At 52.5% G+C, this 18,381-nt stretch overlaps 1 protein-coding gene across 2 annotated transcripts; it reads right to left on the bottom strand.

Annotated features, from left to right (window-relative positions):
• Nucleotides 1–1,181: 1,181 nt before the first annotated feature.
• MLEC (malectin) lies at nt 1,182–13,635 on the bottom strand. Of its 2 annotated transcripts, XM_027661596.1 has the most exons (5): nt 13,420–13,635; nt 10,033–10,211; nt 8,520–8,696; nt 8,306–8,363; nt 1,182–7,122 (listed from the first exon to the last, which is right to left on the bottom strand). In XM_027661596.1, exons 1-5 carry the CDS (start codon nt 13,616–13,618, stop codon nt 6,893–6,895), a joined length of 843 nt encoding a protein of 280 aa, XP_027517397.1. In that variant the 5' UTR covers nt 13,619–13,635; the 3' UTR covers nt 1,182–6,892. The 2 variants fall into 2 exon arrangements, with proteins under 2 accessions (XP_027517397.1, XP_027517398.1); XM_027661597.1 differs by lacking the exons at nt 8,306–8,363; nt 8,520–8,696 and having other exon boundaries at nt 13,420–13,582.
• Between the last annotated feature and the right edge of the window lie 4,746 nt (nt 13,636–18,381).

Here is an 18,381-nt window from a genome sequence, read left to right as displayed (position 1 = left end):
AGAGCCGCGGCATCGGGACCCCCGGGTGCGCAGCGGGACGGGCCGGAGGGGAAGGGGAGTTACCTGAGGGGAAAAAAAACCACAAGAAACAAACAAAACCAGCCCTCCTCCCGCTGCCCCGCTGCCGGCAGCCAGCCCCCGCCCCGCTCCTGCCTGGGGAGCCGGGCATCACCCCTCGCTGGCATCACCCCGGTGACGAAAGTACGGCCGGGGATCACAGAGCGGGTGTCCCCCGAGAGCCCCGGTGTGGTCATGGGACGGTCTGTTTAGGGCACTTTTCGAGGAGCCGGTACGGTGTCAGCAAGGGGATGCCATGGAGCGACACCCCCCTGCTGCCCGGGCCTGGGGACACCCCGGGCACACCGGAGGTGACAGCAGCAGACCCCGGACCAGTCCTGAGCCTGGTGGGAGGGACTGGGGAGGTCCCACTTGGAGTGACTCACAGGAGCATCAGACGGAGGAAAGGATGCATTTCCTCCCAAAGAGGGGCAGCCCACCTCCAGCCCTTTGGGGAACTGGGGCAAGAATAAGAAACATCTGCATCCTCTTTTCGGTCTCCAACCAACACTGAACATGCTCCCCATGAGCAGAAGCACATTTAGAGCCGTGGTTAGTGATGTTTGCTGCTGCTTGCGAGCAGAACGCACCTCCTACTGCCAACCAAAAGCTATTTCACAAAAGCCTGTCCAGCCAAGGCTCCTAAACCCTCCTCACTGCATGGGGTCGGTCCCTCCATCCTGTGCCCTGGGAAGGACACAGCCAGGCTGTCTGGAAGAGCAGCTGTTCTGCATGGGGCTAGAGCCCCTTGTACCCCCAAGAACCTAGACACCTAGAACACAAAGGTGCTGCCTTCTCTCTGTTCCAGCTCCAGCCCTGCCTGCCCACCTCTGATGCAGCTTCAAGCTGAAATGGGGGCAGCTTGCAAAGCCCCAGAAGGCAGATTACATCTCTGGTGCTCCTTATCTGAGCAGGAAGCAACAAGGTCTGCATCAGCACTTTTAACAGGATGTTGTACCATTCAACTTGCACTTAATAGCCCAAAATGACTGGCAAGAGAACACCAGGGCTGTGCCAACACCAGGGCTGTGCCGGAGGCAGTGTCAGGGAGAGGCTCTGAGTGGAAAAGCCAGAGGGGGCTCCTCTGCCCCTACCACCAGAAAAGAGGGACCATCTCATCCAAGTGACAATATAATTTTGTTTATTTTCCTTTAGCACACTGCTGGTCAAACTGCCAGACAGTAGATTTCAGAACATTCCCTCAACCAAACATCCTGGGGAAATTAAAAAATAAAACTGCTACCGTGTACCAAAAATAAAATAGCCCACCCCCACACCCATCTTTCCCCCCAAACTAGTCCCTGCAAAGCCGATGCAATCAGAAATAGATATCTGTGCTTTTCACCCAGGGGCCAAGCTCGCTGCAAAACAAACTAAAAAAATGTCACTGCAAGTTGTTAGAACACAAAGCAACGGACAGTAAAATAAAAAAATCCTCCTTAAAACCCCTTTGTACTAGTGACAGACACAGATGGGGATCTCTCCCATCTGCTTTAGTCTTTACAGGTAAATCTTAGACCTGCAGCTTTACCTAGTTTGTGATATGTCTTTAATGCCAAGGGTATGGGTTACTTCCACACATCCCCAGCCAGGCACTATGGAGTGGTGGGACCATCTGCCAATGCTAAAAGTGCTGCACTGATGGGACCCAAACACCACTGTCACCTCTCACAGTCCTGGCTGCTGCCTCCTGCCACGAGCACAAATGCTGCCTCTGCTCTCACAGGCTCCGGGGCTGCTTTACCAAAAGCTCTGAAGACACGAAGCCCCAGAGGAAACCACAAAATATTCAAGCCCTCACTTGCCAGGAAGTTTCCAGCCACTGTTTTGCTCCAGCACCCCAGCACAGGAACTGCCACGGTGTGACAGAACAGCCATGGCAGCACAGGAAAAACATATCCCCCTCACTTGTGACTGGGAACAACTCCAGGGCAGAGATCCTGCATTTCCTGGATTCACACTCTCCCCAGTTAAAAACTGGTTCAAGCTGTACTTTGCCCCTCGCCTTCAAATCTCCATCACACAAACTCTTTAGCAGAGACCTTTGATGTTTGCAAAAGATTATTCACATGTTCTAATCAGCCAGCACTGTTTTTAGGAGGGAGGAAAGCATGTGTTTTGTTGAAATTTTTTTTTTATATATAAAGCACTTTTTGAGAAACAAACAAAAAAAAATTCAAAACCTATCAATAACCTGCAGTAGCATCCCATTGATCAGACTGGGGACAGCATCGTCACATCCCTCCCCCTCCCTCATCTTCCCCTCAATCTTCAAAAATAGTATTTAATATACAGCAATAAACTCTGAGCAAGCCAGAGTCCCGGAAGACATGGACCTGCTTTCGCCTCTCCCATCCAGCCCAGCACCTTTCAATGCTACTTATACTCCTGGGACAAATCCTTTGGATCCAAGATGAGTGCACGTGCCCCAGACCTGCTGGGCAGCGCAAAGCAGAGGTGCAGCACAGGAGGCCCACTCGTGTGATCACGTTTCTGAGCCTTCCCAGCTCCAGCCTGGTGTGTTTGTGCCGTTTGAGAACACTTGTGTGAGCCTACTCGGGACCAGCCAGTGAGGACAGACTGGTGGAACCAGGCCGACAATAAAATGGCATCCTTGAATTGTATTAGGCTTTGGCATTTGTTGGGGAGATGCAGAAGAGCCAGTAGGTAAATTAGCTCAGTGCTGGCCCAGCTCCCATTTCCCTTGGATTCTCAGCGAGGGTATTTCCCTCCTCACCATAAGTGCAAGAAGCAGACGGATCTCTCCCACATTTAAGCACCAAACAGAGTCTGAAACATTTGGTACTTTGCAGCTGCTCGGTATCTGTCTCACAGCAAGGGTTGAACCTGCCCTGATGGTCCTCTCCCTCCTCCTGCTGTTTTCCATCAGCAACAGGCCTGTCCGGCCCAGAGTTCCCATATCAAGACACTTCCCTGGCTGTTGCAATCCCATTTCAACTTAGGGAAGGCCAAGGGACAACGCAGAGGTCCCTGCTCCCTGTTCAGACCTGAACAGCACAAGGCAAGACCTCAGCAAGTAAATTTGGGGCGCAGGACCCCCCAAGCCCCCCTCTTCACCCAGAAGCTGTAAGCACCAGGACCCAGCCATGACTCACTCAGCTCTGAACTGCACAGACACACAGGCACCAGACTGTCTGGAAGTTCTCCATCCTGCCTTCAGGAGATTCCTGGGACCTGAAGGAGCTCTTCCAGTTCTTCCATCCCTTGTTAGGCTTTTCTTCCATTGATCTCAAGGGCTGGAAACAAAGATATTTGCTCACAGTTCTCTGCTTCAGCTGTGACCTCCAGAGGTGGCATCCAGGGACAGGGAGACAGTCCCCAGCTGATCTCAAGGGAAGGGAATGTCTGTCCCTTGGGGAAAAAGAAAAAACTCAGAAGCTCCTTAAAAAAAAAAAAGAAGCTCCTTCAAATAGACTTTTATTCAAAGCCTGAGACAAAGGCACCAAAAAGAGAAGGGAATTCATTTGGGTTTCTGCTCACTGCCACCTGGGACACTCAAAAGGGTCAGAGATGTTTAGTCACACACAGAAGGGGAAAAGGGCCTGGCTTAAAGGAGGGGCTGATGGGGCAATTAAAATAGGCTTTGAAACCACCACGCTGAGACTGCATCCAGGCCCGAAACATGATCAGAGGTGTCATTTGCCCTTTATTAAGTGGAAGCTTTATTAAAATTGCCTTATCTGCCCCTCTCTACACAACATGAATCAAGCCAGGTCTGTTCTGACCCAGCTCCTCACACTGCTGTGCTCCATGTGCCTGCTGCTGGTGGGAGGAATCAGCACAAACAGGCTTGTCTCTAACCTGCCTCACTTAAACAGTGTTTTGGATATTCCCTCAAACACACATTCTGGACAGCTACAGACAGCCCAAACTTTTTCTTTCCCTGCTCAGGACCCATTTATCTGGTTTGCAGATACTAGACAGAGATGGCAAGGGGAGCCAGAGTACACCATTCCCAGCAAGGTGCTGACTGGCCACCCTCTACCACCCTCTGTGCTCCCACATGCTCTGTTTGAAGGCTCCTTCAAGGCAAACCTGTCAGGAGGGGATGGATCAACAAGGAAACTGCTCATAGCACCTTAACAGGGTCAGGAACCACCCAGACACCAGCTTTGTAGTGACAAAGACGCATAAAACCAGAGTCAAAGCAACTAAATTGAAGCCATGAACTATTCCTCCTCCCTATTCTTATTCAAATAAGACAGATTCATTTAAACTGAGCAACTGGAACACAACATCACACTGCACAGCTCTGCCTTGGGGCAGCTGATGGCACCAAATGGATGCCCTGGCTTGCCAGGAAAGGCTGGGATAAACTACCCTAGAAGACTTGTCTCCGACTTTTGCACATCTAAATGCACATCCCTTTTCCCATGCCAGGCAAGGTGCAGATTACTGGGTGAGCCACAAGAAGCCGAGTGACTCCTCGCTTCAAGGATGCTCAAATAAAATGCAACCTAAAAGGCCTGGAGGAGAGCAGCTCCTTACAGAGATGCCTGTTTTCAACCCCGGGTTCTTTGCTTAACAAATCAGCGCAGTTCATGCTTCTCAAAACTGATAAAGATCTAAATGTCTCTGTGCTCCAGTTAGAGCAATCCCAAAAAAGCTGGAGAATCCCTGCAGGCGCTGTCACCGAACAAAACAGAGCTCGTGTTTTATGAGTTTTATAAGTATTAGGATTTTAACAGCAGCTAGAAGATGAAGCAGAACACTTCAAGCTTACCACCTTTTCATCCTGAGGTTTGTTCTTTAGAATTTGCTCTCCTTAAAGCCTGTCTTCCCCTTTAACTAGGGCAAGGACTCTTGCTTCTCCCAAACTGGCTGTTGCCATTTATGCAGTTGGAGAGAAGATAATTAAGATCCTGCTTGTTTTTCAGCTCACAGAGACAGAATTAGGGTCAGGCCTATAGCAGTGATGTGTGTGATCAGAAAAGGTTCAGTGGCACTGCTGCAGAGAGCAGCACTTTGTCACCTCCCCCAGCTCCCAGCCTGAAGCCCCTGAGCTGACAGCTCCTATCACAGTTGAGGGTAAGGAGGGAGTGAAGGCTTCAGCTGCCTGGGTCCAGCAGAAGAGAAAAGGCTGCTCTCCAGGTCCCTCTCCAGAAACAATGCAATTCTGCCGACCCTGCTCAGCTCAAAGGCTGAGCCACCACAGGGGATCAAACCCAGGAACAACTGCTGGGAAAACACAGGCCCAGAGAGGCAGAGCAGCACGGAGGTCACTGCTCAGTGCCACTGCTCTGGGGAAAGACAGAACACTTCTGAGGACAATGGAGAGAGTTTGAGGTAAAGCATTCTGTAAGCCCAGAGCTCAGCGGCATCGAAGCTGACCCACAGGGACCCAATCCTGCCTGGGACAGATCCTGCTCCAGCACAGAATATCTCCCTCCTGCCAGCCAGAAATGCTCAACATGTTGGAGGCCAAAACCATGGAAAGGCAGCTCCTCAGGGCCTGCAGCTCTGGATCAGCAGGAGCAGCAGCAGCTTTCACTCTGTTCAGCCTCTGTCAGGCAGGCACAGGCTCTGCATGTGGAAACAAAAGCCTCTTGCAGAAACATCCCTGGGGAAAGCAGGTGACCTTTTCTCCAGTGTTCTGCTCACTTTCAGATCTCTGGATGGCAACAAACCACCTTGCTCTCCAGGACTGAAATGTTGGACATCTGCCCCTTTGCTACGCTGCCTGGATATGCAAAAGGCCGAGCTCACTGTAAACATTGACCAGCTCCATTTCTCACTGCTGCAGGGAGGCCTGATCCCTACACAGGGAATGAGAGCTCACAGGGAGCATCCACCAGGTTGCTCCGCTCTGTCCTACAGCACAGGTTGTTCAGAGTCATGGAGAAGGGAGCTAACCCTTAGGAAGGTCAAGGAACAAGTCCTTGACCAGGTTCCTCTCTAGGTCACCTGATCCTCAGCTTCTTCCAAAGGAGAGGTCACTTGCTACAAAGGGCAAAACAAGGAACTGGGCTTGAAACAAAACCTTCGAAAATAAAAGGATATTAAAGGAAACAAAAGCCATAATCAATAATCAATACAGAAAACAAGTGCATCTGATCAGACGCCAACAACGTCAGCCTCTCGCAGGCTACAGCAGAATCCCTCTGCGATGGAACAGACATTGCAACTGCCAAACTAGGAAAGTCTCTCCCAACTGGTGCAGCAAATCAGGCCGGATAAATCCCTCTGCTCCTGGTGCAGCTCGCAGTCCTAGGAGGGGACTGTCTCCACGAAGGCTGGATGGAGAGCTGGAGTCTTGGGATCTTCAGGCAGGCGAGTACCATACATCGTGCCGCACACACTCAGGGAGATGCCGAGCCAGGCTCTGTCCTCCACAGTCGTTTGACACCCAACAGCACCACAACACTTCCACGCTCCTGGACGTGTACCCAGGCCTTGTTTTAAGAGCTGCTTCCCTGATTAAGGAACCGTATTCCACCCAGTAAAGGCAGAGATCTCGCAGCACATTGCTATCCCTCAGTGTGGGAAGTGGCCCAGGACTGGTAGCATCAGCTTTCAACAGCCCAGAACACAGCCAGCCAGGACTCAGTTCATTCTCGGATGCCCCAGGGAGAATTGGAGCCTGCACGTGGTGCAAAGGGGAAGGCGAGGGCCTTGCTGCTTGCTGGCAGGGGGAAGGTAAGCTCCCTCTTACCTGGACCTGCTATTCATTGCTATTCATTCCAAATGAATCATCTTTTTTTTCTTTTTTTTTTTTTCCTTAAATTATGAACAATATGGAGAAATTGAAAGCAACCGTGTTTGGTCCAACTCCTTCCCTCCCAGCCCCTGGGCTGATGCACTGTGGGGCTTGCTCTCACAACCGGCAGAGGCAGAAGAGGGTAGGAATGAAGACACCAAAGGCCACCAGTATAGGAAACATGAGGCTGCTGTTGTCCGAGGCATAGGGGTTTGGTGTGCGTGGGCCTGACTGAACCCGGTTCTTATTTGCCTGTTTTTTGACACTGGAGCCATCGTCATACTCATCTTCGTCATCATCCTCCTCTTTTTTCTCCAGACCAGGGTGCGGTTGCAGCTTTGGGACATCTGTTGGACAAGATAAAAGGTTGCAATGAGGCAGGATGTGAATTGGGAGATCACTGGAGACACTCCCTTCCTTCCCCTCTCCCTGATCCAACATGAACACCGGCAAGAGGGCACCTGACACCACACTGAAACCACAGCCAGAACACCCCAGAAGACAGGAACATCCTCCCTCCTCACAGAGGATCACACCACTGTTTCTTTCCTCCATGAGGTAAGAGCATCCAAAAATCCAGTCTGCAAAAAAAACTACATCCTTCCACCCCATCCAGGTGTCACACAGAGAAGTTAATGCACAGAGCACACAGTCAGATACTGCAGCTGCTCAGGGAGATCTAAGCAAGAACAAGCACCTGCTGTCTGCAGGACCAGCAGATACAGGTGCAAACAGGAAATGGAAAACCCTTTCCATGAACAGTCCTACCCCCCCATCACTGCACCCCCCAACCCCACAGCTACCAGAGAGCAACATGGTCCTACCCCACTCAAATCCAGCCCTCTGAGCCTGGGGCATGAACTGCAGGTCCCCCACACAGCAAAGTGCCACCTGGCCACAAGGTTCTCACCAAATCTTCAGCATCACTTGGAAATCTGACTAACGGTAAAGCAAAGTGATGGTTTGGTGAGAGGGGTCCTAAACACCCCCTGTTCGGGAGCCAGAGGGGCTTCCAGTCCAGCACACTTACAAAGGGTGTGATGGAAGTACAAGAACTTTTCTAGCACTCCCCACTGCTACCTAGAGGATCTGATACCTAGTAAGAAAACAATGCCTTGTCCTCAAGCTGAGAAGGCAAAATGAAGCTCCAGGTAAGAAACACTTAAGTACCAGCTAAAAGAACTCTGTAAATTACTTGTCTGCAGGGCTGCTGCTGACATCCAAGGCCAGAGGGAATGCATCTGTAGCTATAAGCTGAGACTGACCAGATGTGTTCCCTTTTCTCCTCCATATACAGAAGTTCCAAAACAAACTGATTTTTCTCGTTCCAAAATGACAGGATTTGTGACTTGGAGGAGAACGAGGACATTACACACCTACTTCACTCCGCAACTGCACTCTGTGGGAACTCACTGAGAGAGAAACAATTTTGGCAGATGTGGGTCAGCAAGAGCTATGATCTCATAGTCTGAGAAGCAACCGGCTGCTCTCCAAGGGAGAAGAGCCTTCTGGCTCAAAACCTGTGCTTACCTTCCACTGTTCCTTGCAGAATGTATAGGGCACAGATTTTCGGATTGTCGTAGTAGCCCTAGAGAAAGCAAAGGCAGCAGTCAGCGCTGCAGTTCTGAGGCAAGGAATGGTCTCCCCACATCCCATCCCCTCTCCTCCAGCACAGAGCTGCACTGCACAGCTGGGGAACAAGGAGAAAGGGAAGATCAGGGCTCTGCCCTAGAAAGCTTATTACCTTTACAAACTCAATGTGGAGCTTCCCCGTGAACGTGGAAACCTCCCCCTGGACACTCAGTTTCCCCTTTTTGATACTCATGGGAATGATCTCATCGTGAGCTGTGCTGTGTCCAACTCTGTCAAAAATGTCCAAGTCTTTCACCACCACGTGGCCGTTCAAGCGAACATCAAATACCTTCAGGGTGAAAGAAATGACAGAGAGTCAGAACAGATTCAGGCACGTAACAGCTGAAATGGGAACAGAACAGGAAAGGTCTCTGCTTGTTATGCACCCAGGACCTGAAAGCATTGTAACATGCACTGCCCACTCCCTTGGGAAGGATTCAGAGCCCGAAGCAGCCAGGTAGAGATACTGAAGCATTAACCTTGCTTTCAAATACCCTGGAACCTGCCTCCTCCTTTTAAAATACCCCCTACATCTGCTGTTCTGAACTGAGGACAGAAGAATTTTATTCTGGTTTATTCATGCTTTTCTTTCACAACTTTCTTTCCACCTCCTGTCTGAGGACCTGCTCCTACCACCCCGGGGTGGCTGTGGCACACCACACTCTAGGGAGTGAAGCCATTTCTAACTAACAGCCTGCAGCAGAACAGAGAGGAGGAAACAAGCTGGTGAAGAACACAGGGTTTGAAGGAGGTAAAATGTTTAACTGCTAACCACATCTGTGAATTCATAGTGAAAGTCCTCCTCAGGGCTGCAATGACTCAAAACTTCACTCAGCACCTGGGGAATCCCAGCAGAACCACATCAAGGAAGAGGAACCAAAGATGCCTCAGCCCTTCAGTTTAATCTGAAGCTGCTTTTTGCATCCGTTCTGTAAGCCAGCCCCACCAGTTCTGTTCCCTGAAATACCTCTCTGGCAGGAAGGCAGCACAGTGCTTAAGGAGATCAGCTCTAAAGAAGCTGATGGAGTCAAGGGAAAGACAGGCTATTACACAAACCACTCCTACCCCGATTTATCACAGGGCTTTGAGTTCTTTGTGCTTCTGTTTCCACCTCTGCACACAAGGTATTTCAAAAGTGGACAAGAGCAATAAAGAGGGCAAATTTAATTCTGTGCTTTCAGGATCAGACTGAACCAGTATCAAGTCTTATTTCATTTGTAAAAATTGTTTTGAGTAGGTTCCAGATCACCTCCCTGCTTTAATCTGTGCAATACTTCCTCCAACACAACTGTGCTGTCACGGCAGGAACAACTGTTCAGGAAAAACGTAAAAAAACTCTTCAAAACCAGCACAGCCTAAACAGGTCATAAAACTCTATTGCTAGTTATGTTTAGTTGAACATGGTTTTTCAATGCTTTGAAATGCAGTTTTCCAGTCTGACTGTATAGCTGAAACGTGGGAGAGAGCTCTAAAGTTTCAGAGCCCGTGAGAGCTCTAGGATCAAAGTTAACCATCAGTGCCTTACTTCACTCCTTCCTCCAGCATGCAAAGCAGCAGAGGCAACCTGAGCACACACAGTCATAGCCAGGAACTCACATCAAAGACACACAGGAGCTGTTGCTTACCTTCTGTTGAGACTGTGCAAAATAGACCTCTGCAAACTTCAACACCAGCACATAGTCACCCTCCTCTTTGATGGGAACTTCATAGCCAAAGGTTTCCTCATTGTAGCGCTCGGTCTGGTACAGAATCTGGTCTTCTGCGTTGGACCGCAGGATTGGCAGCTTCATCCCGTAGTCAGAAGCTGGGTTTCAAGCACAAAAGAGTGAGAGGAGGGGTTAATTTCTGAGGCACATGCAAGAAACACTTCATATACTCTTACAGTGCTTAACTCCACAAGTGGTACTTGCATCCTTGTCAGACCCGTCTCCCCTCCTTGCTCTGACCAGGTGGCGGCACTACTGGAGCAGAAGCAGAGGGAGCCAAAGCCCCGGAACCCCAGCCCTGTAGGAAAACAGCTCTGGACCTGCTGCAGTCCAGACAAAGTAAATTCACTTGCACCATTTCAGAAAGAAGAGCTTGTTTCACAAACAGTGCACAAAGCCGAAAGACTTGGCCACTGGATCTTGTTCCTAAGAGGAAAAACACCTAGAATATTTTTACGGTATTTTCAAATCTCAAACTCTGAGTAGAAAACAAAAACAGTGGGCACAGGACTGACTTGACTCATTGACACAACAGATTTGAAGGTAGCAGTTGATGGCATCAGGTTTTAGAGACTCATCCCTCTCAAGTGAAAACCTAGGGGATGGCAGAAGTGTGAAAAGCATTAGGTATCTTACAACACCCTTTCTTCTCATTGCAGCCCTGCAATACTGTCAGCTTGAAGACAGGAAGAAGGAAGCAAGATACACAAGGGTTTCAAGAGCACCAACAGCTCCATCAGCTGCAGTTCTCACATCCACCCAGCTGAAGTGGGTGCTGTCTGCAGCCATCCGAACAGCCCCCCGAGAAGGGTCCAAACAACATTCCTAAACAGGACAATAACTGACAAAACAAGAGAAATCATAAAATTTGCCTCTTCTCATTCATTGTTTCACCACGTCTCGAGCAGCCCCCAAAAGACTTTAACTTGACTTGGCATTTTATTGTGCCAGGGTTACTGTACAAATGCAAACTGATGCAATGCCTCCAGAGCTGCAAATCAAATGACTCCCCAGCGGAGCAGGGGCAGGAGGGAAGACTGTGGACACCATCTGCCCACTGGCACTTGAGGCAGGAGAAGTTGATCCAGACGAAGTTCTCTGCTGACACTTACCACTTCCAACCCCATTTCCATGGGAACAGACACTGCATCAGCCAAGACAAAGCAAGAACTACTAACCCAGAGCACGTTGCCAAAGACAGAGCCAATGCAAATGAGTGAGAGGAAATTAATGCCAGTTCTTAGTCTCCTGTTTCACACAGAGCTGTTCAGGCGATCGTCCGCTTCTCTTTACCACCCAAACCTGGGCGCAAGGACTGAACACTCCAATCACCAGAAACACAGAGGGTGAAAAGTTTAACCTGTCCTCCCACACAGGTATTTCTGGCCAGCTACAGATTACAGTGACAGCGAACCAAGGACTCCACAGAAGTACGTTTCTATTAGAGGAAAGCCTGCATAGGAAGCAAGTCCTTTAATAGCCAAGAAGGTAACTGGAGAGGAAGACCTGTCACCTGCGTGTCAGAGCCCTGCTGACAGAGCTGTGGAGGCGAGCTGGGTTTTACAGCAGGCTGGGTGCTCACTGGGAGCAAGCAGTGCCCATCAAGCTGTAACTCAACTATGCCTGGCACCTGCCTAATTCTGTAATTGCCATCAGCACATTCAGTCCTTCAGGGTACAGCGGCTGAACTGAGGCTTGAAAAAAAAGGTTTTAATTTGCCCAAAGGCAGGACAGCCCAGAATTACTATCCCTAGGTCATTTCCTCCTAGTCAGCCATATATTTCTGCTGAAGCCATTACATGCCTATCAACACAGAGGAACCCAGAGAAAACGAACAATGGTGCAATAAAAAGCCATTGAGGGAAATGCAGCTGAGAGCTCAAAGGGGTAAAGTCTTCACTGTGCCTGGCACCACTGGCTGAAGCAGAATTACTGCAATGGCCTGCTGTGCAGAGGAGACACCACAGGCTTTCCCCAAAGGAAGAACATGTCACAATGTGCTTGAGAAAGACCCTTTTTTCTCCTCAACTCAGAAATAAATTGTTCCAGTCCACAAGGACATTCAAGTGACACATGTGAGAGGTCTATGAAGGGAAGCTGACCTACAGCAGTCAAGGCATGTTGGGCAATTGGGGCACCAGCTTCCATGGGTGTGAGAAACAAACCATATTAGAACTTAAATGTAACCCCTCCTGCATCCACTGTGCCCAAAAGGCTCTCCATTTGGGACAGCACTCATGCAGGGTAAGCAATGGCAGTTCCAGCTGTATAGCACAGGAAAATCCTCACCATCCTACATGGAAACAGCAAAGGTTAGACTCAAAAGTCAACAGATAGCTCATCTTCTCCACACTCCACCTGGAAATGACTGCAGAGCAGCTCAGCACAGCTAACGTTTTATACATCTGTGAATCAACTAAGTTTCGGTGCACTAATTATCAGAAACATGCACAATTCATACAACTGGAGTGGTTTCAAAGGAAGTAAGAAAAGGTAACCCAAGTGCAGTATTAGTTCTACATTCTGTTCTAACTAGTAGAGTGAAGATTTTACTGATCAGTAGCTAGAGCAGCTGATGATATCCCATCTGCCTCTACTTCTGCTTGTGTCTCTGCCCTTGAACACCCTGCCAGGACTGGGGCATGGAGCAGACCAGCCAGCTGCACTTTCCCTCTGCTCGGGCCCAGCAGGACCAGAACGCTGCAACCATCAGCCCGCACCGCCAGCGATCCGGACCCGGCTGCGGAGGGCGGGCAGTGCGTGTTCTGACTGCAAGGTGTGTGCTGCGGGCTGACTGCGAACCGGCAGGTCCTGCTGTGGAAGCCGGGCTGCTCAGTGGAAAACGGGAGAAAGAAGGATCCCGGCGGCCGCACGCGGCCAGGCTGGCAGCCTTTCCAGCCGAAATCCCGCTCCAAGCCCGCGCGGAGCCACTTCCCTCCCGGCATTACACAACCCCGCAGCCTGAGGACACCATCCCGCAGGGCTCATCCCGCCGCCTCCGGGGCCCCGGGTCCGCGGGGGCGGGGGATGCGGCCCCTGCTGGGCCCGGCGAGAGGACGGAGGTGGCCGCGGTCCCGCGGGTGACAAGTGCGGGCGCTCCCCGCGGGCCCCGCCGTCCCCGGGCGGCTGCGGGAGCGGAGCCCCCGCCGCGCTGCGGGAATACCCCCCGCTCCGCCGCGGGCCGGCAGCACGCGGGTCCCGCACCCCGCTGGCACGGCGGGACCCCACCGCGCCAGCGGAGCGGGACCCCGTGAGAAGCCCCGCCGACAACCCCCCCGCGCCCCCGGTGCGTCCCCCCGCCCTCACCTCGGCCCACGCGGCCCTCGAGCGGGTCCTTGCGGAAGTGGATGCCGTTCACGTCCACGTGGGCATCGCCGCCCGCGTTGACGGCCCAGACGACGCTGTCGGCGATGCCGCCCGCCGCGCCCCGCAGCAGCAGCAGCGGCGGCAGCAGCAGCAGCACGGGCGGCAGCAGCGGCGCCCCGCGCGCACCGGCGCCCACCATGTCGCGCTCCCGGCGCCGCGCCCGCCCCTTCCTGCCGCCGACAGGGGGCGGCCTGCCCTGCTGCCGGGGCGGGGCGCGCGCCAGCCAATCCGCGCGCCGCACCGCGAATATTAAATAACTGCCTGTCTGCTATTGGGCGGCCACGGCTGTGTATTTGCATATTCATACGGCGGCGGGCCAATGGGAGGTGGCGGTGGGCAGGCGGGCTGAGCGGCGCGGGGCCGGTGGCTGGAGCGGGTCCCTGCGGGCCGGGGCGCGGGGCCGGGACCGGGACCGCCCGCGCGGGAAGGGAACGAGGGGGAACCGGCTCCGCAGAAGGGAGCGGGAGAGACAGACGGGGCTTCCCAGCGGTGTCCGCAGCGGGGACAGCCCGGCGAGCTGCCCCGAGCGCCGGCCGCCTGGGCAGAGCCCGCCCCTCCGCGCCGCCAATCGCGGGGCTCCAGCGCGGCGGAGCGCGGGGCGGCGGCGGGAAGCGCGGCCGGCGGGTTGCCGGGGCAACGAGTGGCGCAGCGGAGCGGAGCGGGCCCGGAGCGCTCGGGGAAGGGGCCGGGAGGGGAGCGAGGCAGCGGGAGCCCCGCCGCCACGTCCCAGCAGCTCCGTGCCCGCTGCGCTCTGAACAGCAGCCCTCGGGCCTGGTTCGCGGCCCCGGTAGAACGCGCCGATTCTCCTGTTCGGCCCCGCCATGGAGGATGGGGGAAGGCAGCTGCCGCCCGCCCGGTAAGGAGCGAGGCGGCCAGTGGCGTGAAGGCACCTTGGAGCGCAGTAACCTGCATGAGAAGCAAAGCGGGCACTGAAGGGGGAGGCGGGAGGTGACCGTGACACGGCCAGCGGGGCTGCTCCCAGGGCTGCGCTTTATAGGAGAATGTAACATCGTGTTTTTTTCTGGAGGACCTTGGCAAGGTCTTGGGAGGGCTGGAGTGAGACATCCCAGATGGAGGTTGAACGAAACTCAGTCCCTACACGGCGGGGGGAGCGAATAACTCAATGTTCACCTCTATGTTTGCCCTCCTGTCTGATCGCGGTGCTCCTCGAGGCGTCAGACACCGGTCAGGCCTCGGGGCTGTGCTCCAGGCTCCGGCTGCATTAGCAGCGGCTGCTCCTGAGTCCCAATGATGTTTTATTAATTTGAGTCTGCTACAAAGCGTTTGCTTTTAGAAATAAAGACTTGGTGCTGCAGATTGAGAATTAAACGGGTTTGTTGCTTTTGTAATGCACTTGGGGGCCTCTTAACCAGCCACAGCCTTGGAGAAGTGAACTGTTTTGGGGGGGTGCGTAACCACCCACCCCCTGCTCTCCAGCCTGCTCTCCCCTTGCCAGACTGTGCCCCAGAGCATGTTCCTGCTGCTGTCACATCGGCTCTTGGGCTTATGATATAACTAGACCAGGGCAAACATGGCACTGCTGTGCTCCCGTGCCAGCACTGCAGCCAGGAAGGGCTTCCTGAAGCTACAAGGAGCCTTAGGAAACCGCATCCAGAGGAGTAGCGTGAAATGCGCACGCTTAACACCTCTCCAGATTCAGCCACCTCATGCTGGTTCCTGGCAAATCATCTCAGCGCTACAGACCCCAGCCCTGGCAGCATCTGATAAAATCCAGGCTAATCTGCCATATCCCTGCTGTGTTTGTGACCTGTTGGGTGTCCCCCAAGTTCCGTTACCAAAGGAGTGCAGGCAGCCGTGGCCAGGACAATGCTGTCCAGTTGGCGAGGCCGAGGGAGGCCTCATTAGAGCTCATTTGTACTGATTACAGACGATCCTCTCTAATCTCTCAGCTTAAACTGCGATGCGCTCAGGTCAGGAGCACAACTTCAAAGCACATACACACTTTGTGTGTCACCAGGTGACTGCCACGAGCTATGAAAGTGAAGTGGGAAGAGGGATGGAGTAAATCATCAGCAGGCGGGAGGGATGGCGGGGGCAGAGGTTACAGACAGCAAAGGGTGTGAATCCTCGTATTTCCAGTCCTGAAACCCTCCAGGGCAGCAGAGGTCCTAGTGAGGGCTGTGTGTGGCCCCAGTGGGCTGAGGCAGGTGACCCATTGCCCCCCGGTTCAGCAGGGCTTTGAACAGAGGGGAAAACCCCTCTCTTTCTCCTCCATCTGAGGACTCAGCCTTTTTAGAGGGCAAGGCATGGAGCATTGCAATACCTCCTCTGCCTCTCCAGGAAGAGCTTCTTCTAATAATTATGGGGGGGTGATCATTTCCCAAGAATCAGCAGCCTATCATGAAGCAAGAGGGATTAACAGGGCAGCAGTAAGTGAGGAGGGACAGTGTCTGTGCTCATCTAGGGGCAGGAGCCCTGGATCATGGGCTGGCCACAGCCCCTGGCAGAGGACAGCAGATATGCTGTGTGGCCTGTGCCCATGATGTCCTACACTGCTGCCCTGAATCAGTACTTGCAGTCACCAGCAACTTGATGCCAGCTTGTGCCCCAGATGTCAAAGGCTCTATCCTGTTACTAATCCACTGAGCCATCAGTCAGTCCCTTGATGCAGGCTGGATTTATACCAGTAACCTACAAGTGAAAGGCTCAGGGTCGTCTTCTCAATCCCTTGATCTCTCCCTGTCCCCTGGCAACCAAAATGACTCAGTCTTGGATCAGTCCTGCCTGGTCTACCTACAGCCCTGATCATTCACAAATGATGTGGGGCACAGGTTTTGGGTATCAGCCATTTCCTGCTGTAAAATGGGACCAGGATTTGGAATGTCCAAAAGGAGCAACAGAGATGTGTGTGTCAGAAGCAGACCTCATGGCTAATGAGACATCTAAGAAGTCAACGTGAGCCAGCCCCACTGCTTGGACCACCTCCTGAACAGCATGGGGCTACGGGGCTCAGGTGCCCAGAGAGGACCGGCTGTGCCCTGCCATGTGGAACCCTCTGGAAGCCTCTCTGGTACCAAATTGGAGATGAGAGTGAAAGGATTATCTCTGGAATTAGATTACTTAGATTGGAGCTTTAATCTCTGCCCCTGTCTGCACAAGAAAATAGTAAAACTCCCCGGGATTATTTGGGGTTTGTTGTGATTCTATGATTCTATGATTCTATGAAAGTAAAATCAGACTGGCAGCAAGAGCTTCTGCTGGGGGAAAAAATTATGAAGGCTTTTGAGACCTGCCCTGTCTGACCTGTTCACAGTATCATGGTGAGACCTGGCAGAACAAAGCTGCAGATGATTTGGCAGACTCAGCTTTCCTCGGAAGTAGCTGTGGCTCCAGGACTGCCTCTGCAATGACACAAAGGTGTTCTGCAGCCACCCTTCCCCTGGTACTGGTGTCTGGAAAACAAGAACAGCTCTGCCACGGTGCAGACACAGGGACCTGCCTAAGTGAAAATGGCTGTAGTTTGCAGAGAACATCTTCACCCACTGTGATGCTGCACTGTGGATGAGTGCAGCCTCTAGAAATGGGGTTACCATTTTAAATAAATTAAGACTGTGTCCTGCCATCTGACTCTGTGGGCAAAAGACGTGTCTGGTCAGAGCAGAGTCTGGGAAGGAGCAGGCAGAGGCAGCCACCACATTTGTGGCCTCTGATTGCCCACTGAGCTTGTGCACACTGGCTGTGGCACAAAGCATGTGCCCTGAGCTGTCACTGGTCCCCAGGGGCAGGCACAGCTCTGCAACACAGCTGTCCTGCTCTGCATCCACAAGCAGCTCCTTCCTCAACAGGCTCCACTGTAAGTGAAGCACAGTTGTGGACTAGCACTCCCTTTGGCAGACACCAGCCTGCACAGGTCTCTCTCTCCCCTATAAATGTGACCCTAAGCACATTTATAACTACCCAGGACTCTGGACTCTGTTCCATTTATCACCCTCACCTCCTAATCACAATACAGCTGCTGTGCCAGTAAATGTAGAGATCTGTAAATATCCATTTTCCAATTTCTTGGCTCACACACACATTTCTAAGATGGGACCAGCTCCATAGATACACACACATAGTTTGCATACACCCACTTGCACACAAACTCTTCTGCTGCTGCACCCCCAGGTGCCCATCTGCACTCCTGGCTTTTACCTGCACACACACAAACTTTTCCCAGTGCACACAGCTGTGCAAACACAAGTATAAACACACACACACACAAATATAAGAGGAAACACACTCTTTCCATTACTGGGATATCAGCCATCTCTGCAGCTATGCTGGTTGGCACAGCAACAGAAAGACAGAAGAGAAAATCCTCCTTTGGGATATGGATTTGTGGACCCCAAGAATTTGGAAGAGAACCTGGGAAGTGAAAGATTGGAGATGCAGAAAGCTGGAAGATATTGGTCCTTAACCTTCCAGCTGGATTAAAGAGACAGAGAGGAAAACAGCTCCCAGTCACACTGAGGAAAGCAGAGCAATGATGATGCCCTTCAAAGCCAAGCAGAAATTAGTGCTGGCAACTTGTGAGTGAGCCTCTGCATAGAGAAAGGGGACAACTATAAGTCTGGTGGAGTAGGGGAAGGGAGTGGTAGGTTGGGACCATCTTGGGGAAAGGGGAAGGAGGATAAGCACCTGATGTGTCTGGAAGCAGCTGCTAGGGCCTGGAGGCTGCTGTCGTGGTCACTGCTGCAGGCATGGGCAGCACAGTCCCACTGTGTATGTGCTCACAGTTGTGTTTGAAATGGTCTGAAAGTGTAATGGAGTGGCTATTGCTGCCTATCCCACTCCCACCCAGCTCTCCTCTGAGCCCTCTCTCCCATTGCTCCTTTGCCACGGTACCACAGGGGCTCTCACCTGCCCCTGTGCCAGTGGAGGGGACGCAGGGAGGGGGAC

Source organism: Corapipo altera, unplaced genomic scaffold (genome assembly GCF_003945725.1).
Source record: "Corapipo altera isolate COAL_440 unplaced genomic scaffold, ASM394572v1 150, whole genome shotgun sequence".
In the NCBI taxonomy this organism is placed as follows: Eukaryota; Metazoa; Chordata; class Aves; order Passeriformes; family Pipridae; genus Corapipo; species Corapipo altera.
Note: the sequence above shows the minus strand (reverse complement) of the source record. Positions and strands in the feature narration are given on the sequence as shown.

Coding starts and splice junctions, on each gene's coding strand:
- MLEC (XM_027661596.1), bottom strand. CDS start 13,618: ATGGTGGGCGCCGGTGCGCGCGGGGCGCCGCTGCTGCCGCCCGTGCTG. Junction 8,697..10,032: donor TTGCACAGTCTCAACAGAAG/GTAAGCAACAGC, acceptor TTCACCCTGAAG/GTATTTGATGTTCGCTTGAA. Junction 7,123..8,305: donor TCTGCAAGGAACAGTGGAAG/GTAAGCACAGGT, acceptor CTTGTCCAACAG/ATGTCCCAAAGCTGCAACCG.